This window comes from Macrobrachium rosenbergii, chromosome 3 (assembly GCF_040412425.1).
Source record: "Macrobrachium rosenbergii isolate ZJJX-2024 chromosome 3, ASM4041242v1, whole genome shotgun sequence".
In the NCBI taxonomy this organism is placed as follows: domain Eukaryota; kingdom Metazoa; phylum Arthropoda; class Malacostraca; order Decapoda; family Palaemonidae; genus Macrobrachium; species Macrobrachium rosenbergii.
Genome location: NC_089743.1, coordinates 54890282 through 54908609, shown reverse-complemented (window position 1 = coordinate 54908609; position 18328 = coordinate 54890282). Strand labels below are relative to the sequence as shown.

At 44.1% G+C, this 18328-nt stretch overlaps 1 protein-coding gene across 6 annotated transcripts in view; it reads left to right on the top strand.

Moving 5' to 3' along the window:
• Positions 1–4418, top strand: part of LOC136855870 (bromodomain-containing protein 7-like) — a 220400-nt gene extending 215982 nt beyond the window's left edge. For all 6 annotated transcript variants that reach the window (XM_067133269.1, XM_067133302.1, XM_067133285.1 and 3 more), the window contains exon 17: positions 3845–4418. In XM_067133269.1, coding sequence (XP_066989370.1) covers positions 3845–4057 — 213 coding nt within the window. In that variant the 3' untranslated portion in view covers positions 4058–4418. The remainder of the gene's footprint in view (positions 1–3844) is intronic.
• The last annotated feature ends 13910 nt before the right edge of the window (positions 4419–18328 follow it).

The window sequence follows — 18328 nt, the reverse complement described above, 5'->3', positions numbered from 1 at the left end:
AGTTTTAATCTCTATAGACTGATGTTGAGCATTTTAGATGTCACATTTGCCAGTACTTTGTTACTATAAAGAGTACCATGGAGGTAGTATGCTTTAATTTTATGAAACATGCCTAGCAGCATTGGTTGCTGTTTTTAAATTTGTCAGTGGTTCCAAATCCAGTGCTGGCCATGGATCTGGAGTGCATGGTAACACTTAACTGTAGGGGTGCGCTGCCTCCTGTATCTTCTGTGTTTACTTCAGAGATGCAGGGCATTCTGGCTGCTGTGAAAAAAATTCCACAAATGGAGGAGGGTAATTTTACCGTTTTTAGTGTGGCAAAGTGTTTTGAAAGCTTTTCATTCAACGAGTTCATTTGTTTTAAAAACTGTTGAGCAGCTTTATTGTAACAAATGCAGAAATATAGAAGCACAGTTTTGCAGGGTTCCAACACATGAAGGTGTTCTGGAAATGAGGAGGGAGGTAGATTACCAAATGCTCTTAGTTCAACTAGTCCAGTAGTCTAAAAAATTGTAGAGTGGCTTTATCTTTTCAAATGCAGATTTCGAAAGTATTGTTTTGCTGGAAATGAAGAAGTGGGTAGATTAGCAAAAGAAGCTGCTGACAAATTACAGTACTTCCAAAGAAATAACTGCTTTTATGTAGTGACTTCATGCCAGATATCAAAAGGTCTCTTTGTGATCTCTTGCTGTAGCAATGAAACTCTGTAGATCAAGATAAGGTGAGAGAGATAATGAGTGCTCTCTCTCTTTGCAAGTATAACAATATGCCCCAAATTCAGAAAACACATGAATGTTTAATGCTTGGCAGAAACCAGCCATACTTTAACAACTTGTTAATTGAATGCCCCTAGTCTTGGGGAACTTTAAATCAGTTTCCCTTCAGAGCCTTGTGATATGGGTGGTAGACACATCCTTACCAAGATTCTTTGAAAGATTATATGTGGTGCCACTGGAATTTTTCAGTTTATATCAGCAGCTGGTCTTCTAAATTGTTTTTAATTAAAAATTTTAATCTTAATATCTAATTACTAAAAGGTTTGTGTAAATTTTAATTTTGTTATCAGTATTATTGACATTGATGATCTTTGATGTTATGGTGATGGTACTAGATAATTTAAAGTCATTTTTCATTCCCTTTCAGGAGACATTTTTTATACGGAATGATTTGCTTATTGATTTCTATGAGAAATAAGAATTATGTTGATGAATTTCCATTGTGCTAAAGGATGGTTTTCAAAGAGATATTGTTCATGTGCAGAACAAACCTGGGTCTTAACATTAGGATAAATCTTCTGGCGCCAGGTGGGAATGCAAACATAAAAGAACGTCCCTAGCAGCGGGACGTGAAGGATAATGATGAGGGAACAAAGTCCGTAGACAAGAGCACAGATGCAGACATGACAAATTCCTTATGTTTGGGGTAGAACTGTATAAGAATCCACCACTCGGGATTTTTTTATTGGAGCTTTGTTGTCTTTTCTCTGAACTTGCACAGGATGAACAGGGGAAGACGGAATCTTAGTAGCTTTTCTCCAAGAATGAGATTCTTGAAGTTGAGAGGCGGATGGACTAGGCACATCACCAACGGGGACAAGTACACGTATGGGAGAGTCACGGACGTGGTCTGAAGACGATGGAGAAGTGTAGATAGTCCTTCGCTTCTTGGGGCGAGGATCAGCGACGAAGTCTTTAATCCTCCAACGTCTGACAGGGGAAGAACGAACAGGAGGATAAGATGAAGAGGATAAAGAAGAAGAAGAGGGAGATCTACATCGCTTTTTCTTCAGAACATGTCCGTACTTCTCTTGAAAGACCAAGTCGACTCTGTCAAACACAGCCTGAACGAGAGAGTCCGCAGATCGGATAGCAGTAGATGACGTCATTTCAGAAACTGATGACAGCTGTGACATCACAGAGCAGACAAACTGTGTACAGGAGCTGGGATAGCCATTGGTACGGGAACTGTCATGGCCGCTGAGCAGGAAACCCAAGAACTGTAGCCTTAACGGCAGGTGACCCAAGATGATGCGCTGGGAGGTCTAATGGCATCATACCAGGGGGAACAGTGCGAGACCCAGCAGAGTGAAGGCTTGGAGGGCTGGGAACTGTCATGGTGGCCAACACTGGAAAGCGAGAAGATGTGAAGTGGGATAATAGTCATCTAAGGTTGGTACCCGTGAAAGGCCTAACGAGGCCCAAATGTTAGAAATCTTCTGCACATCCAAACCTGAAACAGACAAACAAGATGGTGCTGCCTCCACCTACCATGTGGGGGGGGGGAAGGGAACCTTCCCACCCGAGAAAAAGAGGGCAGCATGAGGAATTAAATTTCCTGACCTTTCTCCCAAAACTTCCAAGAGCGAGGCAATGGAAGAATGGGAAGGGGTGAAATCTTCCAAGGAAGAAGAAGCAACTGGAGGAGGTCTGGACAAGGGAGAAGCAGAACTGAAGAGCTTGAGAAATATCCATCGAAGGAGAGAACACTTCCCAAGATGGCGTCTCCAACTTTCTCTTATGCTGCTTCTTCTTGGCAAAGATCCTAGCCCTTCGTTGGCTGAGTCGGTTGAGCTTCAGACTGTCACTTGATGGGCCGGAGTTCAGTTCCACGGCCGGCTGATGAAGAGTTAGAGAAATTTATTTCTGGTGATAGAAATTCATTTCTCGCTATAATGTGGTTCGGATTCCACAATAAGCTGTAGGTCCCGTTGCTAAGTAACCAGTTGGTTCTTAGCCACGTAAAATAAGTCTAATCCTTCGGGCCATCCCTAGGAGAGCTGTTAATCAGTTCAGTGGTCTGGTAAAACTAAGGTATACTTAACTTTTTCCATTGCTCAGAGACCAAGAACAACACTCAGTGCAAGGGTTAGTTACATGGCAAGAATTAGATCTACATCTACTACAAATAGAGTGGGGATCGGTCTCAAAGGAAGCAAGAAAACGCATACAAGGTAGTTTGCTACACCAGGACATTTCCTCTGAGGTTTAAGGGAATGCTTAGATGAGTTTGGGATTGCATTATCAAAACCCAAAACACACACACACACACACAAAACACACAATATATCACTATGACACAAAAGTCTCAAACCAAGGAAACACGGTCAAGGAAGGAAAACCTGGTTTTAGGGAGGAGAGCGAAAAGTATGTCTTCCTCTGAAGGCGGTAAGAAGAAAAACTAAATACATTACAGGGTTGGAGATTAGGTCGCTGTCTGCTTCCTCCCTCATCCCTGTGACTGATGGTAGATGCCACGAATTCCTTGCATAAACAATTCCTATTTTTAACCGGTTTCCAAGACTTATCCTAATGTTAAGACTGCAGGTTTGTTAGTCATGAGAAATACAAATGAATTTAAGAATTTGTACTTTTTCAAGGTGTAGCAGAACATTAGGACTGTTTTTCTTTTTTGTTTAAGAATTTTCAGTGCAGAATAAATACTTGCATATTGTTAACTGATAAACTGCTAAATGAGCTCTCTGTTGCCTTTGTTTAATGTTGTAAATTGTAGGTCTTTAAACTTTTATTTCTGGGAAGCTTCGTATTTTTGGAGCAGATAGTCATGAAAACATTTTAGTGTTAGCTTAGTGTTAATTTCATGCATATTGAAATATCGTCTGCACGTAAAAGAGAAAAAATGAAAGCAAATATCTTACAGAATGTTTGTGAACTTCAGTTGCATGATTATCTGTGGTCAGAATCTTGAATATGTATGCATTTAATCTTCTTTCATTTAAAAGACTCGGTATATTCAGAATGAATTTGACTGTAACAGAGAAGGTGTCACGGACATCAGATGTAGGATTAGGGGGATGGCATACATAAAAAATGTTCTTGTATTCCAGGTTGACATTGAAGGTACATCATCTCAAGAAGAGGCAACTCCTCCTCCATCCAGCACAAGCAGCACACAAGGCAGTACAAAAAGTGGGAATTCAGATTTAGAACTACAGTTGCGTCACATTCTCAACCAGGCAGATGCTACATCTCCACCTCCAGTTGTGCAGAGCTCAGCAGATATGACTGACAAAAAATTAAAGGAGATACTAGGCAACTGATAACTGATGTATCATATCTACTTTTGGCAAGATAACCTCAGCCATTGCATTATAGCTGTCCAGAATGCTTGTATTGTACTAGGGAGGAAAACAAGTTTTAAGAAAGGACTAGGTCATAGCAGGCAATATCAAAGAACCATTGCAGAGTAACAGTTTTATTGTAAAAGGAATTTTAGTTTAACTTTCAGTAGGCAGGATAAGTTTTAATTCTAGATTTTAAGTCTTGTGTAGTGCTTGTGCTGTAGATTTCATTCAAGATTGTTACTTGCGTGTATATGAAACATACACGCAAGTTGTCCTTTAATTACTTTTTATGTTTTTTTACTTTATATATTAGAAAATACAAGTCAGTGTGAATGAAGTCTTACTGAGATTTTCCTTTGTCTTAGGTAAGTATCAGATACATACAGGTATTTGATTATAAGAAAATTTGTTCTTATGCACATTAGGGTAAGGTACATATGTGTTTGGAAGTTTTCTTGTACTCCCTCTTATGTAAAGGCTAAGAGAAATTGCAACCACATGACCTTTTTAAATAGAAGCTCATAGTATATTGGAAGAAAACCAAATTCCAGACAGCAAAGGAGGAAAAGATGAGTCTGATATCAAAAGAAATAATAAAACTGCTCCTTAAAAGTGTCTGGTTTCATGTGTAGGCTTGCCAGAAAATTTCAAGTAGATTTTTTAATGTTTCTCAGCATCTTCAGTGACTTTAGCTATTCTGTAAATTGGTCTTGCTTTTCAGCTTGAGAATTTGGGATCTAATGAGGTACAGTACTTTAGTCACAGAAAGATATATTCATCATTGAAGTTGCTTTTAAGTACATTTAAGAGTGTCTTTGAAGGTTAATGTCCACATCACATGTAATATTGCATGTGTTTAAACCCTGAGGACTCACAACTTGCATAAAAGTTGTGTGGGCATATCAGTGACGACCATGCATCTCTAAGAGGCAAAAGGTAATTGTGACCATGTGCTCCTGTGAAGTATTCATCTAGATGGGTAAATCAGTTAACCCTTAAACGCTGAGCCTCTATTTACAAAAGTGTCTGTCGTATGCCGGTGGCATTCGGGAGTTGGCGCCGAAGTGGAAAAAAAAGTTTTTTTCAAAAAATCACAGCACGCTTAGTTTTTAAGATTAAGAGTTCATTTTTTGCTCCTTTTTTTTGTCATTGCCTGAAGTTTAGTATGCAACCATCAGAAATTAAAAAAAATATCATTATCATATATAAATATTGAAATATATGATAGCGCAAAAAGAATATTTCATATATAATTTTATATAAATCGCGCTGTGAGCAAAACGGTTAAAGCTAACAAGTTATTTTTTTTCTTTGTATTGTACACTAAATTCCGATGAATTTGGTATATAACAAATTGTAAAACGATCAAAGCAACACAGAGAAAATATTATCACAAAATGATGCATGAATTCGTAACACAAGGATGTAAAAAAAAGTTTTTTTCAAAAATTCACCATAAATCGAAATATTGTGCTAGACTTCCCGTATGTTGCAAAATGAAGGTAATTGATTGAATAATACTAGACTGTAAGTGTTTTAGCTTACAATTGCAGTTTTCGACCATTTCGGTCGAGTTAGACTGAAGGTAGAATTTTTTCTATTTATTGTGATTTATATGGGTAATTTTTTGTTGTATTTTACATGAAATTGCGCACATTTTGATGTATAAAACTTTATGTAACGGCTAATATAAAACAGTGCAAAAATTAAGACAAAATGACGAAAGAATTTCTGAAATTTTCGGCCGAGTTACCGTGCGGACATAAGGAAAAAGTTTTTTTCAAAAATTCACCATAAATCGAAATATTGTGCTAGAGACTTCCAATTTGTTGCAAAATGAAGGTAAATGATTGAATATTACAATTGCGTTTTTCGACCATTTCGGTCAAGTCAAAGTTGACCGAAAGTTGAAATTTTTTGTAGTTGACGTACATCCACTCATCACCCGACAGACAATTTTAGTCGACTTACGATATGTCCAGTCGGCGTTTAAGGGTTAAATTAAAACACCATGAAATAATACTTTTTGTCAAAGATTTGTCGGTTGCTGTCATTCAGGAGAGGACAAAATTATGCTTTTAGGTTTTTATCATTCCATTAACTCTTTTGCAAATGCTTTGAATTTGCCCCACCCATAGGAAGGGTATTCTCAAATGTGTACATAATTTGTTGCTGATGCAAAATGTGCTTGTTTTGTGATAAGATAAGTAAAGGTAAATGCAGGGAATTATGAGTGAAAAGGAGTGAGATAGTTTGTTCTTATAACAAAGAGTGAAGAAAGGAATGAGAGATAAGGAAATGGAAAAATATGAATCAGAAACCTTTAGACAGTCATTTCATCATTTCCTGTGTTATCATTCCAATTTCAGATTGAGCATATTCATAGATAGGATAAGGTGTGGTAATACCAAAATTATAAAGTGCCAAATATCCATTTTTTTGTGATATTTGACCACCTCTCTTTCAGCACACTGTACTGTAGTTGTATATTCTAGCTTACGAGGTTATGATGGTTTGGACTTTAGATGAGAAGGGTTGAGTACCAATAAATATAGAAATACCAGGAGAAAAGATGTTTAGGAATGTCCAGGAAATTGGGAAGAATTGGATAAACGAAGACTTAGAGTTGATGGAAGATGAGGCAAAATGAGCACAAGATAGAAGAGAGTGGAGAGAATTCAATTTGTCTAACCCCATTAAGAGAAAATTGATGTAAAAATGTTTATGGTGATGATGACTTTAGGATATAAAGTTAGGATGGGCATTGATGAAATTTGATGTTGTGATGTAGTCAATAAATAATTCTATTGGTTAGATATAATTTAAGGCAGTTGAAAAAATGAATGAATAGGTTAAATATGCTTTGAGATTTTATACCCTAAATATATGAGTTAACTAAATAATTCAGCTCATTCCCTTCCATTACTGTAGTGTTCGGTAACATTTGAAAAAGCACTTACTTAACAGATTTTCCTGACTAAGGCTAATAATAATAGATTTTCTTGTGATTGCACCAACCAATCTCATAGGTTATACAGGTTACTGACTTGCTTGAAACAGGGATTAGACATGTCACTGAGTATCAGTTAATGTGTCCTTTAACCCTTACAGGCCAGTTTATATACTGTATAAATTACAGTATAAATTAGCAAAACCCCATGACTGGGCAAACTTTGAGGGCTGCCAGTTTTTTAAAAAAAGACATCAGTGGAAAGAGGAAGATATGCAAGTGTTCATGGTATAAACAAAAAAATTCTCAAAAGTTCTCTGTATCTGCCACAGGAAGTTGAAAGTTAACTTTTCCAACCCTGTGTGGGGCTTTTTTGAGACTTTCATCAAGATACATTAGTTTTAGCAAGTTATACATGTTCTTTCTAATGTCTTTTTGTACTTTATTTTGAAAAATTACAATTACAGGTCACATAATATAAAAGATAGGAACTACAACCAGCAACAACCCTTAGTATATTTATGGACCAATATATGTGAGATATGCTAGGATGGGGAGATGTAGTACCTTATGGCTATTTATACATGTTCTTTCTAAATTTGTTTTTTTATTTTATTTTGAAAAATTACAATTGCTGTACAGCTCACAAACTATTGTAAAAGATAAGAACTAAGACCAGCAACAGTCTCCTAGTCTACAATTGTTACTAGCATGTAATTAACTAATGAACAGTGAATATAATGAAAAGTTGTTCCGACACAATATACAAACCCTCAGTCCTTTACATTAGGAATTACTTTCAGCGTAGGCTGGAAACAGCCGTTAAACTCTTGAGCAAGGTGGTTAGGCAGTAACTACCACCAGGTAGGCGGGAATATCCGCCTGCCTGGATGCAAACATTCCAGTTTGCTTTCGGCCGTCATGCAATGCAGACGTGGTTTCGGATCTCTTTGCCCGACTGTCGTTAAGCTCTTATTACCCCGGTGGGATCTTAATGTATTTTGTGTTTATATTACGTGTGTTTGATATTTATTATTAAAAACCCATGATTTGTGATAACCTTGCATAGCCGTCGTTCCCCTGAGCTGTGTCTTGGGTTGACGGCCAAGGGCATATTTAAAGGAGCGTAACTGAGTGGTAATGCTTCTCTCCAGTAGCCCTTTATTTAGATACTGAAGGCAATCAGAAATATTAGACTGGGACATAATATCTTCGCTCCCCTACATTGATCGGGACGTAAGAGTTTGCTTCCCTTCTTGGGCTTCCGCCCTCTGCGTACAAGGGCATGATTATTTCCTTCCTACTTGTACTGAGTGTTGTTTTCGCCCCCTGTGCTCAGAGAGTTGCGGGGCGGGTGGGAGGTTGCGGGTGTCGTCTCTAAGTTACGCTTCCACGGCGCCCTTGGTGGACTCCCCTCCGTCCTTCTCTCTCCCCGTAGGTTCTTCCTTTCTTTCCTTCAGTAGAGATCTCTCTCCTTCCCCCTCTTCGCTCGCTCGTTGGGCAAAGACCGCGAGGGGTGGGGCGTCGGGCAACCTCTTCTTGGGTACCTCCTCTCGCTGTGCAGGGCAATTCTCTTCGCAGCCAGAGGAGTTTCCCTCTCTAATCATCTTTGCTTTTTCTTTCAGGTTGACAGTGAGCATCACAGACACAGCAGTAGTTGGCTGGATATCTCAGGGGATATCTCGCATGAAGGAGTCCCGACGTTCATTAGTTTTGCTTGGGATCGACCACAATACCTGGCTGGATGACATAATTCCATGTCGGGATAGTTCCGACCCTGTTTCTGCCAATGTGGATTGATTGCTGTCATTGCTGGCCTTCATGTATGCTGTGGCAATGCCTCTGACATATCTGTGGTCCATCTTCTGCTGTTCCCTGTGTTACACTCCTGTTAACGACAGTCTATGGGCGGCTCTTCCTGGTCTCCTGCCGCAGCCGTCCTGATCGTTCCCGTCGCTGCTGGTGACTTTCATGTGACGTTTCTGGCCGTTGCAGTAGCTCCTGCCTTCCGAACAGCTTCCATAGCTCCTGCATTGGCTGTCCTGATCATGCCTGCTGCTTCTCCTGTTGGCCATGCCCGGGGCCGCTTCCGTTGTGTTCCTGCCAGCTGCCCTGGAGGTTATGATGTCCACCATCCTGTAGAAGATGTTGGCGTAAAGGTAAAGGAAGTTCCCTTGTGGAAGTGACATTCCTGGCCGTTGCAGTAGCTCCTGCCTTCCGAACTACTGCTTTAGCTCCTTTATCGGCTGTCCTGATCATGCCTGCCACATCTCCTGGCAGTCATGCCCGGGGCCGTTTCCGTTGTGTTCCTGCCAGCTGCCATGGAGGTTATGATGTCCACGATCCTGTAGAGTGTAGAAGATGTCGACATGAAGGTGAACAAAGTCACCCTGTGGAAAGTGACATTCCTGGCCCTTGCAGTAGCTCCTGCCTTCCAGACCGCTGCAGTAGCTCCTGCATCAGCTGTCTTGATCATGCCTGCTGCTTCTCCTGGTGGTGGTGTCCTGGGCCGCTTCCGTTGTGTTCCTGCCTGACTACCCTGGAGGTTACCATGTTTCATGTCCACCATCCTCTAGAAGATGTCGGAGTGGAGGTGAAGGAAGTCGCCTTGTGGTAGTAGCCTCCGTCATCTTCATCTTATCTTCAATTTCGTCTTCTGCTGCATCTTCCCTTCCTCTCCTGAGGTCTAAGGAGGTCCCAGGAATCGGACAGACCTCCGTCGGCCGAAGGAGAGGAAGGCTGCTTCTTCCCCTTGATGCCCTTGGACATCTAGGAACTGCCTCCTTCCAAGAAGGCAGTGGGTTTCTCGTTGGTTCTTCCTGACCTTTGGGTTAGGAAACTGATTCGCATAGCCCTGGGTTTTGTGTTTCGGGAGCCGCGGGCGTGCAGACCTCGGTCTGCGCTCCCGTTCCCAGTCCTAGAGATTCTGCTTCTTAAGGTGGCAGCTGCTTCAGCTGCTTGTTCACGAGCTGCTCCGAGTGCTCGAGATTCTATGGAATATCGAGTATCCCGAACTGGGCCGAGGAAATATCCTCCAGACCAGTGCAAGATAAAGGGCCAAGGCACCCAGGTGTCTCAGCCCTTCCCGCCAGCACCACAAGCACTCTGAGTGCTTGCCAGTGCTCGGTTGGGTTCCCAGCCCAGTGTCTCGATCCTGTCGGTTCGAACACCAGAAGAAGCATGGAAGAGATTCCCCTTGGGGAGTCCTGCGGGACTTCTAAGGGACTGACTCTCTTCCAGGAGACAAGTTTCTCTCGTTGGCTCTTCCCGCCCTCAGGCGGGAACTGATTCGCAGTCTCCCGTGGGGTCTGTTGTTTCGGGGGCCGCAAGAGCGTGGCCTCAAGAGGCCGTGCCCTTGTTGCCAGTCTTGGAAGTCCGCATCTAAGACTGGTTCTGTGCCTGGCTCTTTTGATCCCTTAGGAAACTGAAAGCAGCCGCTCCCGATTTTTGGGAGTCTCGTGTGTAGCTCGAATTTTATGAATCACAAGCTCTCTCTGACGAGAGGCACAGGAAGAGAGAAAGTGCCGAGACACCCAGGTTTCTGGATACCGAGACGCCAGGTGTCTTGATAGTGCCTGCCAGCTGCTTCAGTTGCTTGGCCAGGTTTCATTCTTGTGTCTTGAACCTTAGGGTTCGAGCATGCTGGATAGGAGACACAGAATTCCCCTTTGAACCTTCTCGAGGGGCCTCGGCCTCAGAGTTAGAGTTCGGGAAACTAGCAATAGTCCACGGCAACCGAGTTCCGCCCTGTCCAGTTCCGACTGTGTTCATGCGATCGGCTCGGCTCAGCTCAGCCCCTGGTTGCACTTACGAGACTGGCTCGGCTCGGCTCGCTCGGCTTGCTCGCCCTGCCCAGCCCTTGGTCGCGCTTGCAAGACTGGCTCAGCTTGGCTCGCCCAGCCTGCCTCCCGTCCACCGCATACTTCCCAGTCTGGATAGCATTCACACGATCAGCTCAGCTCACTTCGGCCCCACTCGGTTTTTTCCAAATCGGGTTCTCGGCTCTGTTTGAGTGAACTTTTTCCTCTTCCCAGGAAAGCGCTTTGCCACAGCACAAGCGCTCTTCTTCCCTCGTGTAGCAGTAATCTCCTTCAGTTGATTATCGCTCACGGTCCGCCTCTCCTGCTGGTTTTACTGGCAGGACAGGACAGGTAGGGGTACTCTTTCTCCTCACCTGTTCTCTTTTCCTCTCAGTTGTTCTGACAGGCGCGAGACGGACAGAGAGCTCTTCAGAGTTCGGCTTCCTGGTGTGCTTTGGGTGTCGGTCCCCCCCGATTGTCTCGTAGTACAACCAGGTAGCTGAGGAGGGTTTCATGGGATCTGTCAAGACTCCCTCCAAGGGCAGAGGCACAGGAGTTTCAGGCTTCAGAACCAGCGAGGGTCTTTCAAGTTGCGATCACCCTTGTTTTTCGGAGAACTTCATGCTCATTCATCAGCACGAGGATCCCCAGGACAGGACAGTGACTCCCCCAATGAATAATCTTCATCACTCACAACCCCTGCAGTTCCAGAGGGGCCAAGGGTGTTGGGGGCCGCCACGATCCTTGCTTCTGAGAGCATTCTCGACCAGATGAACTCTTTTCTTTGGAGAAGGAGTTCATTCAGGTCGAGACACCAAGCTTCTCCCCTTCCTTGACATAATACGAGTTCTTCTTGCCTCGAAGGGTCTGGCCGACTGCAGTTCTGTGGATAATTCTGTTGCTAAGAAGAAGGACTTTGTTCCAATTCAGATCTCCGGTTTCAATAGTCCCGAGTTTGCTCGACCCTTAGGAACGAACCTTAATTGGTTCTGCCTTTCTCTTACAGAGATTTGCCAGATACCTCGGTAATCAAGGTTCTTACCAGGGCACTGCCTTGCCCTTTGGACAGTGGGTCATAGTCATCTCAACTCGACCGCAAGTTCAAGCCAGCCCCCCCCTCAACCCCTAAGAAGTCCCAGGCTTCGATAGAAGATTGCGGAACATAGCCTCTACTACCCTTTTAGGAAAGTGTGCATAACTATGTCTCTTTCCACCCTCTTTCCCATAAGGGAGGAGGGAAGAAGGGAAGAGAGAAAGAAGTATCGGCCAGGAAGAAGTTCTCCTATTGCAGATTCTTGGATGAAATGATGCTTATCAAGTCTCTGGAGCTGGCAGCGACATTGCCAAGACCTGGGAATGGATTCCTTCAGGAGAAGTATCTATTTCCCTTAGGTCACAGCAATTCTTTTCATCCCGCTTCCTCTCCCGTGCTCCTGATTCAGGAAATACCAGCCTGGCTAGAGCTAATTGTCTCGGTATCCTGTCATCTTGCCGAAGCTTTCCCATGGCGGAGAATGGAAGTCTGCTTCCATTCCTCCATCCTTCTTTCCTCTTCGAAGTATGAGGAACAAGTTAGGCTAATGCTTGATTGAAGGAACCTTTGAATATGCTTGCATATTCCCCTCATGTTGTGTGTCTACTTACAGATTCACTGATCGAGGATTAGGCACACACCTGTAAGACTGTCTTGAAGGTGTGGGACTGAGACGATTAGTACCTTCTCATCACCATCCTGGGCCCCAGGTAGCCTTCTGGCCTTCCGAGATTTCAGGATGAGTTTTGCAACACTCAGTGGTTCATTGAACAACAAACCACAGTGATGGCATTTGTCAACAAACGAGGGAATCGTTTTTTCCTCCTGTTCCATGTGTCAACATAGCACACTTGACATCTCTGTAAGCCAGATGCATCTCTGGTGGGGATGTATTGGCAGGCGAGCTTGGCCTTGGGTTTGAGTGATCAGGACGGAACGTGCTGCTCACTCAAAGATTCACAAAGAGATAGCTCGACTGAGAAATCCCTACCGTCTGTCTGTTGCCTCCCTACACAAGTTGGTAGTTTTTTCTCGCTCCTTCATACCAGACCCAGGGGCTGCTACGGCAAGGCATGCTGTCTTTCTTGAAAACTTGATATTTACTTTTTTCCCTCTGTATTTGTCTGTTTCACTAGGGGTTCTCAATCATTGCTCACCCCGAGTTACAGACAAATGCTGAAAGACTTCACCTCTCACCCAACCTGATAGCCGAGGCATCGAGAAGAGTTCTGCTTGACCCAACCTCCTTTAGCAGCTACACAAGAAGCAGTTCTTTGGGCAGTACATCCCTGTATGGTTGGGACTGGGAGACCTTCCAGCTTCCCTTGCAAGCATAGGCATTCTCGCCAAGCAGCAGCGACTATAGCTGGATATCTCTTGAAGTCCTCTGCAACACTCCCAGGGACTGGAGCTGGCTTCGCTGGTAGGTGTCGTTGCGGAACTCCTTCTCGGGTCAGAGTCACTCTTCAAATCTGGACTTCCTCGTCTTCTCTGCCGAGGGTTGCTTCTTTCTCTTTCATTTGTGAAGAATGTAGGCCCTAGCGACCTAGTCTTCTATCTGAAGTAGCCCTCTCCTCAGTCAACAGATGAGAAGCTTCTTCGGTCTTGCTGTGCCAGGGAACTGTTCCCTGGGTGGCATGTGACTCTCATTTATGGTTCCTGTTCCATGCTGCATGCGCCCTTATGAGAGTCGTCAGATAGAGATGTGCTCTTGTAGGATCATCTCTCATCTTACTTCGGCCTTGGTGTAGAAGATGGAAGAATAAGTGAAGGGGATCAATACCTCGACTCCTCGGATGTCGTAGTTGGACTCCAAATCCTTCGGCATCTGTTGTCGAGTTCGAGTTGTCCTTGTTCCCCTCCTCCTTGGACTTTGTATTGATGATCCACATCGTTCATTACTTTGTCCTTTTGGCAGCTGTGGAACTTTCCGAAAAAGCTTGACACTCCTAACCTGGATGTTGTCAACATTTTCGCTAGCACTCTCTCTCTCCCAAAGAAGAAGTGCCTAAGGACACATCTTCCTCCTGACTTCGTAAAGCGATCGAAGGAGGTATTCTGCAGCTGATGACGACAATACCGATACATTCCACCCGAGAGCTCACGAAGCCGATGGCTTGGTCCATCCCTCGCATTCTTCCTATGGTCTTGCCCACAGGCCCTTGGAACCCTTTTTCCTTGGCCCTGTGGTGGCTGCTCAACAAGTTGTGTTTTCTTACCTGGCTCCTTCAAGAGGACGAGTTGCATCTTGCCTAAGGTGTTGGTTCCGGAAGTGAGAAGGATACCGAGAGTGACTGGCCTCTCTTCCTCCTCCTTCCCTGTCCTTCTGCTTCTCCTCCTTCGGGATGAGAATACGACTCATACCAACACGTGCTGGACCTGGCGCTGGTGCAGTAAGACTACACATCGAGCACCCGTTCTATTTTTCTCCAAGAATCTTAGAAGCAATTCCGCTCCTTCCTCTAGGAAGGGGAGGAAGGAGAGCCTGGCAGTAAGGGAAACCCTATCTCAGCTTTCCCCTACTGCCTCCGACTCTAAGATTCTTCCAGCCTATTTCGTATGAGTCACGTATCTTCACTTATGCGAAAAGGTCGAGTATCTGATATTTGATCTTGCAGTTCTTACATTCCGATCAATATGCCAGAGGCTTGGGTACTCCTCCTCGCCCTTTCGACCTGATGGAGTAGCCCAGGTGTGCAGAACTCCAGTCAGTTCAGGAGACTCACTCAGATTCCTCCCTCCAACCAGTGAGTCTTTCTAATGTAAAGGACCTAGGGTTTGTATATTGTGTCGGCACAATCACAATTTTTGAAAGTAAATTGTATATTTCCTAACTATACAAACCTGAGGTCCTTTACATTACATATTATGCCCACCTCATGCCACCCCTCAATCTGAACCTGGACCAAAAGGCAAACTGGAATGTTTACATCTGGGCAGGCGGGTATTCCCACCTACCTGGCGGTAGTTACTGCCTAACCACCTTGCTCAAGAGTTTAAAGGCTGTTTCCAGCCTACGCTGAAAGTAATTGCTAATGTAAAGGACCTCAGGTTTGTATAGTTAGGAAAAATACAATTTACTTTCAAAAATTGTGATTTTTGTTAGGTTGCCATAGTTATGTCATTTCCTGGATTGAAAACTAAAAATAACCAAAATCATTGCATTCGTCCTGTCTCTTCCTGTGCTGAATAATCTGTGAAATATCCTTAACTAGACCAGGAATAATCACAAAAGAACAAAAAATGCAAGAAATTGGTACATGCAGGTCAAACCAAACAAGGCAATAATAAGGACAGTTGATTTCCTGCTAGGAAATTTTTCTAAAAAGATAACAGACATAGTTTGACAGAAATGTGTGTTACACAGAGCAAACCTTTGGTCTTAACGTAAGGGGAATTTTTCTAGCGCAAGCTGGAGTCCGATTAAAAACAGCACAAGGATTTTGATGTCAACAGGAGACGGTTAATGAGGGTGAAGGATGCGGGCGCAGCCTGACCTGGCTTACCCCAACAACGCTGTGACGTACCAGTTTCTCTTTAACTTCCTTCATAGCAAGATGGTGCTACTGTCTTTCTAGCCAAGAAGCCAGTTGTTTTAGCACTTCCTGCCCATATTACACCTTAGCATTCTGGTTTTTCATTCTTTTTATGTTTGTGTGTTTTTCTGTGTGATATTGTCCCTTCAAGGCACACGGCCGTGTTTCTTCTGCCTTAGCTAACAAGCCTCACTCAGTTCCTGACTCCTGTGCTGCAGTACATACACACGTCCAGAGAAGCATCCTCTAATAACCCCAAATCTACTGGTTGGACTTCTCCACAGGAGGTTTCAGAGATCTCGTCTTCATCTGCTCGTCCTGTTCAAGAAGTCAATTGTGAAGGAATGCTCTCGGGATCAGGACCGTTCTCCTTGTAGATCTCATAGTCCTTGCCCTCAATTACGCGTGTTGAGAGCCCTACGTGGTCTCGTAACCACCAACAGCTTTCTTCTCCTCGTTGCTATTCTTGATCACGTTCTCCCAGACGGGACCGTGGTCCACACTCTCGATCATACAGCCATGACCGTTCTTCACATAACGGGAGCCCTGCATGATCGCGTAACCAATCATAGCAGTCATCTTCTCATCTTAGTTCTTGCACCCGTTCTCATGGACAGGATCAGGGTCAAGACAAGATTCCTCGTTCCACAGATCTTCAGGCCCCCAAGGAAGTCCTAGACTCTTGGTGAACCTACACTCACCTGGTGGTGAATAAAGGCATTTTGACTTCCTCTGACTTGGTTGACAGGCCAGATCGTGATCCCTGTGGGCAGGAGGTAGAAGATGCAGACAATCAAGAGTTTATGACAACCTATGCTGAGGTCGTTGAACTCATTTGTGGGTATAACAACCTAGCTGAGGAGACTGTGGCAACCACTTCAGATTTCTCTTCAGGTACTGAAGCCATGCTTGGGCCTAAGAAAGAAGCGAAGACATCTTTGGGGTTGCTATGCTCTAATCTTGCTGACTTCATTCTCAATCAAGTGAATTCTCTTGTCTCCAGACGGGGCAGTTCACTTCGTTCTAGTAGGTCTTTCAAGTTGCTCCCTCCACCACTTCCTCGGCAAAGATGTTTTTATGCAACCCCCAGGGTTGCGATGCAGCCAAGACAAGTAGCTCCAGACCTGGTTTGTCCAGGCCCAGGCCTATCTTTAGACCAAATTAAGGCGGAGGGTCCATCTTTCACCCATCAGGAGGCAGCCACTATGGAGATATCTGCTTCGTCAGCATTCTAGGCCATTTCATGGCTTGACTTATGGTCAACAGCAGTGGCCCATATCTCTTCCACTTCTGTGGGTGGCACTGAAGAGAGTGCCACCTTCATTAGGTTGTTGCAGTTTGGTGGAAAGACTATATCATACTTGGCTCACTTAACAGCTAACATGTGGCCCAACTGGTTGCTGAAAAGAAGGATGGTGCCCTTTCCATCTTAGCCATGTCTTTCTGGTTCCCAAAGCATCGGGTGATTGGAGACCGGTCACAGACCTGTCTACTCTCAAACTTTTCATCAGAAAGACTCAATTCAAGATGGGAACACCTTGCGCAGTTCTAGCAGCCATCAGGAAGAACGACTGCATGCTCACGATTGACCTGAAGGATGCATATTTCTAGATTCCAGTCCACCAATCATCCCAGAAGTTTCTTCGTTTCAGTCTGAGAGAGATAGTTTACCAATTCAAGGTACTTCTCTTCGGCCTTTCAACTGCCCCACACGTGTTCACAAGAGTGTTCACCCTGATCTCAACCTGGGCTCATTTTCATGGGATACGCATCCTGAGATACCTTGACCACTGGCTAGTCCTGGAAAGTTCTTGGGTAAAACTAATCCAAAGCAGGGACCGTCTACTCCAATTTTGTCACAGCTTAGGCATTGTGATAAATTTGGAGAAGAATCTCATGCCCAGCCAAAGAATTCTTTACCTGGGCATGCTCACAGTGGCGAGGATATTCCTATCAGACCAATGTATCAACAAGTTCGGGAGCATTATCCAGTCCTTCCTACATAGACAGAAGCAACCAGCATGTCAGTGGCAGGTCATTCTTGGTTACCTGTCATCCCTAGAGAAGCTTGATTCTCACGGACATCTCCACCTTCAGTCTCTTCAATGGAGACTAAAAGAGTTTTGGTCCCCTTCAAGGGATTCTCCCTTGTTTCGAGTTCCTCTTTCAATGGAAGTGAGACAAGATTTAGCATGGTAGCTGGACAGCAGGAACCTGACCATAGGAGTGCCCCTTCACTCTCCCCCTCCGGAGATCCTCCTGTTCTCAGATCCCTCGTACCAGGGCTGGGGAGCACACTTGGAAGATCTAACTTCAGGAGTGTGGGATCATTGAGAGAAACGGCTTCACATCAACATTGTGGATCTGAAAGCAGCCTTCCTAGCACTTCAGGAATTTCAAGAAAGGATGACAGGGCACTCTGTGGTTCTTATGTCCGACAACACTACAGTGGTAGCTTATGTCAACAAACGGGGGAGCTAGTGTCCTATCAACTTCACAAATTGACACTACAGTTGCACCAGTAGGCGGTCACTCACTCAGTGGATCTCTCAGCCAGATACATTCCAGGCAAGAAGAACGTTGTGGCAAACAAGCCAAGTTGTCGGGGTCAAGTGCTGGGGACAGAGTGGTCACTACATCAGGAGGTAGCGGAAAGACTTTTTCACTGTGAGGAAGGCCAACAGTAGACCTTTTTGCAACAAGATACAACAGAAAACTAGAGGTATTTTGTTTGTTTATTCCAGATCCCTGGGCTGTGGCAGAAGATGCACTGCAACACCCTTGAAACAACCTGGATGCTTACTCCTTTCCTCCCTTTTGCCTAATCCGACTAGTAATCAACAGAGTGATGATTTCTCAGAACCTCAGGATGACCCTAGTGGTTCCCTTGTGGTCACACATGCAGAATGATACCCCAATCTCATAGCT